General features: G+C 43.9%; 1 protein-coding gene across 1 annotated transcript in view; it reads right to left on the bottom strand.

The window, feature by feature from the left end:
- The window catches only part of ELOVL6 (ELOVL fatty acid elongase 6), a 47158-nt gene that overhangs the window by 1315 nt on the left and 38749 nt on the right, over positions 1-7094 (bottom strand). Inside the window, exon 4 of the mRNA XM_009334909.1 lies at positions 1974-2125. Coding sequence (XP_009333184.1) covers positions 1974-2125 — 152 coding nt within the window. The remainder of the gene's footprint in view (positions 1-1973; positions 2126-7094) is intronic.

The raw sequence follows: 7094 nt of genomic DNA, 5'->3' as shown, positions 1-7094 counted from the left end.
AAAAAAAAAAAAAAAAAAAAAAAAAAAAGGAGGGGAGGAAATGAGAAACACATTGAACAGTTCCATAATTACTGCAGTGCTCTCTTCCCTTTGCTGTTGCTGAAGTAGACACTATTTTGGAGCATGAAAAACCACCTCAGCTCTAGATCTGAGAGCCTGTCTGATCTGAGAGCCAGCTTGGCTCCTAATCTCTATGCAATCTTTGGAAAACCAATGTATCCGTATTTTCCTGTGTGGATAACCGCTGTTTGAAAACTCCATAGGTATACTTGGTAGCCCTTTGCTGCAAACATAATCCGTGAAAGCCTGAGATGAGGTAGGTGGATGTACGTGTGTCATCTCTGACTGTGAGACTGCCCATTATATACTGGGACTAGAAGAGAAATACAGCTCAACAGAGAGCAGAAAACCTGAAGAGAAAGCAGCACAGTGTCCTCCAGTTCAAATGCCTACCTGCAAACTGAACCTAGTTAAACTCAGTAGAGCCTTTTGAGCTACTATGCAAAAAGCTGTTGCATATACAACCTCCAATACTGAAAGGATTGCCAGAAAAAAATGCTTCTAGAAAGAAATTTGGATTATGTTGAAATGCACATCCTTTTCTGCAAATTCATGTTGCTATTGTAGAAAAGTTAATTTTATTCCTCTTTCCTGCTTTTTTCCTCCTTCTGCTGCTCATGATTGCACTGAGCATCTCAATTACATATATGTATACATGTATGCTACTTGTTTTATACTGTTATACACGCAGTGTTTCCAAAAAGATCCCCGAGATTTGAATCTGGGGACTTAGTTCTACATATATACACATCAGGAAATCCAAACCATGAATATTAGCGATGGGTAGAACCAAAACTGCACTGTCTGCACAAGGTCTGTAATAAGCCGTAATGCTACTGTTTACTTCATTAGCTGCAAGACGTTTACTCACATTTTAATAAGTAATCATATTTTCAATTTATTGTTGCTGTGCAGTTCTAGCTGATATTTTCCAGTTTTAACAACTAAATTTCCGTGGTTTTGCAGTAATTTAGGCAGCAGGAAACCAAGGGATTCTGACACAGCAAGGTAACTGGTGTCTGTCTCTTTTCAGTTTTTATGCTGATGAATTGCCATCCTGTAATTTGCTGAATCAAATTCTCTGCTGAAAGGTAAAGACTTATTTTTGCTGTACACCTGAACACAGCGAGTGCTTCAGCCCTTTGAGGCTTAGTAAGGGCATCCTCCAGAATGAAAGCTGGAGGGCTGCTAAATAGCTGCCTCCTCCTTCCCATTAAAACAATCCTTTCTCACAATAAGCCACAGGATGAGAACACATGCAGACTGGCTATTCAGCTTGACTTTGACATGTATATCATAAGTATCCTTACCAAAAAAATTGCTGGAGAGACAGGAGTTTGTAAGAATCAGGACTGGAAAAGTTAGGGATATTATGGGAAATTGGTTTCTATTTGGAGGAAGCAGACAGCCACAGCTTTCAATGTTTAGAGAGGAAGCACATTACTGTTCATAATTGTACGCCTACGTGTGTATTTAAGGATGAATGCTGCAGAATGGAGGCAGAACCTGACTCAAAGCTTCTTGCTGACACAGCTGCTGTAGTCCACCCTTCACTTCTCTACCCACGGGGTGAGTGCCTCCCAATTACGCCACTCGTATTTGCCTCCAAGTAGCTAAGAAAAAGGCATGGACCAGATTGCTCTTACCTCTTGACTGCCCTGCTGCATATAATCACTGCAGTTTATTCCTGGGCTGGGAACAGTCTTATTCAACTGCACGTTGCTCTAACTTCAGCCAAGCTGGACTTAATCTCTAGAGACTAAAACATGCAACGTTTGGGGTTGGTTTTGTCTACTCAGTTTTTCTAAGACTAAAACAAGATTTCGACAGCACTGAGACCCTTCTTGTGCTTCCTGCACAGACATTTCTGCTCTAAATATGCATAGTGAGAGAAAGGGAGAGAGGGTACTCACCTAGTTCAGGTGCTTTGCTTAGCACAAATGCATATGCCCAGAATTTGCTGACAGGTCCAATGTAAAAACTCTGGTCACACACTGACTGCTTCAGGCCTTTGGTCATCAAAATGTACAGCATATAAGCACCAGTTCGAACAGCACCGAATATACTTTAAAACAAAAAGAGAAAATGAAGGAAGTTAAGTGGACACTTGAAATCTACATGCCATCACTTCAGATCATTATGAGAAAAAGGCCATAAGTGTGCTGATATAATAAGTTTGAGAGAGCCTTAAAGCTGGAAGAACTCTGCTGGCTTCTGGGAAGTTATTCTGAATTCAGATTTGTAAACTGGACTGCAGCCGTATCCCCTGGTGAAAGTCTGGAACAGTAATGTCAAAAGTTTTTTATTTCATTACTACAGGAACGATCCTTCAGTCCTCAGGAGCAGCGGGAGACATCTACTTCAGCTGAAAACAACATGTAGAGTTTTGATGCTGACGGCTGGGAGACTACAAGAAATGAGTTGGTAAAGAGCTGTCATCAACATAATCAGGACCAATTCCCTCTTCTGATATCCTCAGAGTTTTCTCTTGTCTCTCCCTGTGTTTGTTACACCCACAGGACATCTGAGCACAGACAAACCCAAGTAGGGCACACAGATTTTGATGAGGGGATCTCAGTCAGGGCTAGTGTTTTGATGCACATGCTGACTTCATATTTCATCTCTTAACAGGTCATGGCTAACAGAGGAATCAACTAGTTGAATCGAGTCGTAAACAGCAGATTCACCCTCACGTCATCAAAGTGAGATGCAAGGTAACAGTGTTCTGCAAATGTGAAACATCAAGAGATTTGCAATGCTATTAATTAGTGCAATTACAGAGGGGATAGGTTCAGATAACAAAAGACATCCAGCTGATGTAAGGAGCAAAGGCTTCTGTCTCAGCAGTGAGGGGCTCTGCAGAAGGAATTGCCTCATTGTTTTACGGCAAGAACATGCTTGCCCATTGTCTACCATTGTAGCTTGTTGGTCCTTCAAAAGCTGTGATGAATAGTGGGTGAAACAAGCAGAAACATGGAGCAAAGAAAGACCCAATCTCCTTTGGGGTTGAGTATATCTTACTTTATGCCTACATCATATGTCCCTGTGCCTCTACCCAGCTCCATCTTATCTCCCCTCTAACTTCTTTGTGACCTTGTCCTACTCATGAATCCTCTGGTTCCTGCTCTGCTTTGGTGTCTTTCGTGACTATCGCATGGCAGCAAGCAAACCAAGCCACCTAAAATTGACGTGTAGACACATATGGGCAATGCAAGCTACCATTTATGCAAAGTGTGTGAAATAAGGAACAGTTCATCTGAAGTTATAGATTCTCTGTTACTTGTCCTTGTCTTGTGAAGTCAGTATTCTTTAAAAAATATGTTTAAAATCATCAAGGCAGCCTCAAAAGTTGAGATCTATGGCAGTTCTTATGGCACTTGGTCAGATTAGATGGTTCAAGTAAGCCTGCTAAGCACAAAAACTGTTGACCTAAGTTTTTATATTTTTTTCACAAAGTATTTAAATTTCCAAATCTGCAGCATTGATATACCCAGTCAAACCTGCCTGCTGCTAAGAAGCAACGTACCTTGCTCTCCCCTGTCCACTGCATGCACTCCGCAACCCAGCAGAGTACCATGCTGCCTGGTGCACTTCAGGCTCTGTCAGTGGCATCACAGATGGGGCTCTACAGCCAGGTCATGCCCAGGGAGAAGTGCTACCTCCCGGCTCCCGCACCATTACATTTTGATGCCTGAGGTTGCACTGTGCCATCAGGAAATTCAGACAACAGTGAGCACTTAAGAAGCTACTATTATTATCTGCCATTTGTATGGTGGCATTTGCTCATGGGCTCTACTGCCCAATAAAAAATGAAAAAACATCCTGCTGTGGTACAGGTTTACTGAAGGAGTTTAGCTGAGTTTGGGTTTCCCACTAGCACTGCCCAAAGCAATGCACACATTCCCAGGCTTAGGCAAGACAGCCGTTGCAGTCTCTCACATTCATCTACCCCTGCATGCAGAAGAGAAAGTGCAGGATTCTTAGCATCTATGCAGCCTGTAGTGCATCCTCTCCATGTAAGGTTGTTCCCTCCCAGAAATGCTCTCTCAGCATGCTTTTCTCACACCTTTTGGGGATCGGTCCTTTTAACTCGGCAGAGAGTGCCAAAGCCTGCAGGAGGAGTTTTGAAATGAGGTGCAACTCGTTCTGTGTCTTCTCTCCGGCGTTTAACACATGCCCTTTTTTTTCTCAGGAGTTGCATTTCTCATTCCCAAGAAGACAGGAGATCCTGACAGAGATGTGATCTGATCACTTCCTGAGGCAGTGAACTCCTCACGCTAGCCAGGGCAGGCTGCTGCTTGCTCCTATGTTTTGGGCGGTGGTAAAATTGGGTGGAGGAAGAGCAGGCAGAATATCTCATCATATGCTGTTCTTCCATTAGCAAATACCTCAGTGCTGATATTAAAATGGGGGGGAAAAAGGAAATTTTAAATTATGAAATCAAATAGCTGCAAGCAATATGCCTTTCCTGGTACAGAAGCTGTATTGCTTTTCTAAAATATCATTTATTATTAAAGTTTTAAAACCAAAGAGAATTCTGTGCCATGAACACAAACTCAGATGAGAAGAGTGCTTGTTCGAGCAACAGGCAAACGTTGACTTAACTTTAAGGGACTGAGTATGGACACCCAGGGATTTAATCTGGACTGATAACAGAGCCAAAGAGTATTTGCCCTGTGGGGATTACAGAGTTTCACTTTGCTGTCCTTGAGATTATAACGATGTAATTCTCCCTGTCTTTCTGTTTAGCAACTACTGCAGAGCTCTCCTTGGAGTGCACGCACGCACACACACACTCTCACACTCACAAACTTACTTTTCTATAATTTCACAGCACTGTGGCTTCCTCTAGTTCCATGACTCTAGACGAAGTGACTCCAGCTACTGCTCTACACGGTGTGAGTCAGACTAATCTGAATTTTTTATCAGTAAAAACCAAGTTACATTTTTGCATCATTCACAAAGGAAGGCTTTGTAAGTAAGGAGGATGGCAAACTGGAAGTAACTGATTCGATTACCTAAATAGACGCCATGAGCAGGTAGCTGTTTATGAGATGTGCTGCGTGCCAAAGCACTATCTTGCCAACAAGAACACGCCACTGGAGACAGAAAAAGATCTAATGCATGCTTGCAAATGTGCCTTGGACCCAGAGAGCCAGGACTGCTTTCTGTGCCTCTGCAACTTAATCTTGTTTGTTCTGTAAGGTAAGATCAACCAACAAATTTTTATGTTGCAAAGACATGATGTGCAGCAGAGTGATGACATTGCTTGCTCAGTAAATCACTTCTGCTTCATTTTGTCCTCGCCCTGCTCTCTGCTGTAGCTTTTGTGAGGTATTGAAATGAACTGCTTACCAAAGCAGTCTGTCTGGTGGGAATCATCTGCAGGGATTTTAGAAATAAGGTAGCAGTGAATTACTGCACAATTACAGCCTTTTGCAACTAGAGAGACTGATCAGAAACAAACTGCACCGGCTAATACAGCTTTCTCATCTATTCAGACTCAAAATGTCCTACATTCTCCTCCCTTCAGGCAGTGACTTCTCTGGTAGATTAACAAGTGCCCAATTGATATTTTACTCTCCATAATATGATCAAAACATATCCACGAGTAAAATAAAAACTAATACTTTTCCCTCACAAACTTGTTTTCAAACAAGGGCCTCAAAACACATCCCATGCACGGGTTAGGCGCAGCATTAAGAAGGAGGGAAACTGAGGGCTGGGGAGCTAGCTGATGGGAAGACAACGCAGGCGTTAGTTAGCCTATTACTGCTTTCTGTTCCCTCCATCCTACTTACCAGGAGGGAGTGAAGTACTTGTTTCTCAAAAGCCTGACAGGGCAGCAGGTAGCTCAAGACTTCAGTTCAACCCCAGCTGCCATTGTAGCAGGCTCAGTTCCTCCTCGCAGCAAGGAGGACACTGCCCATTTTTGCTAGAGCTGCTTTCTGTGCAGACCCATCACTGCACTTGGCTCCTGACACCTCCGGACATCCCGATCCAGGATCAACACTGAGGAATTGAGCAGGGAACGTGACTTCCACATAAAAAACAGTAAAAGTTCAGCACAGAATACAGCAACATTTCCTAAAGGATTTTAGTGCTGTGATAATCACAGAGGGGAAATTCTCTGCTTCGGTTTGCATCTTAAAAAAAACCCCTTAAACTAACCAAACACGCCATGCAAACTGTATCTGCAGAACTAGGTAAATATGGCATTGAATGGAATAACAGCCTTGACTATGGCTAAGGTGAACGTAAAACATGTTAGCTACAAGCTACGTGTCAAAAGTGGAGTATCTTTATTTTCGAAAGCATGCCTCCCTGCGCACACAGCACCAGCAGAGAGCAGCACGGAGCCCGTAGACAGCAAGACCCAGCTGTGCTGTGCAAAATTAAGGGCTGGTAGGGACTTCAAGCAGAGCCCTCCTTACCCAAGCCCACAGGCTGTTCAACATGGCCCAAACCACAGGCGCCCAGCTGGTTTGACTAGTCTCCGAGGTGTCAGACTATCTTCTGTCGTAGGTGTGCTGCGCTAGTCCGGCAGCGAGCCAGCCGGGCACCCAGATCGAGCTCCCACAGGTCTGGCTCCAGCTCTCAGCCCGGAGCCTGGCTGGAGGAGAGAAGAAATCTTAATTCTGCCCTGACCTGCTTAGATGGTGACTCACATGAGTCCCAGCAGGTGAGTCTGTGCCCCAGGAGCACAGGGAGGTGGCAGAGAGCAGGTGGTCTTCCTCAGCGCAAGTCACATTGAACGGACAGCGGGCCCAGGAGAGCCGCCGAGATCAACTTACATGCAGAGTCACTGCCTGCATGTAAGGCAGTGACTCAGACTGCAGCCTGCTTGCTTGGATCATAACAGCAAGAAAACAGGGAAGCAGGTTTTTGGGTTTTTTTGGTTTTTTTTCCTTTTAGCATGCAAAATATTTACAGAGGAAGCACCCTGAGTTAGAAAGACATGTTTAAAGGTCAGCAGGTGAAGAACATGGAGCTTCCTACACCTTCCTTCGTGACAACTCAAACCGCATCCGCCT

The sequence above is a fragment of the Pygoscelis adeliae genome, unplaced genomic scaffold (genome assembly GCF_000699105.1).
Source record: "Pygoscelis adeliae isolate BGI_AS28 unplaced genomic scaffold, ASM69910v1 Scaffold350, whole genome shotgun sequence".
Lineage (NCBI taxonomy): Eukaryota > Metazoa > Chordata > Aves > Sphenisciformes > Spheniscidae > Pygoscelis > Pygoscelis adeliae.
The sequence above is the reverse complement of the archived record's forward strand: the minus strand, read 5'-3'. Positions and strand labels throughout refer to the sequence as shown.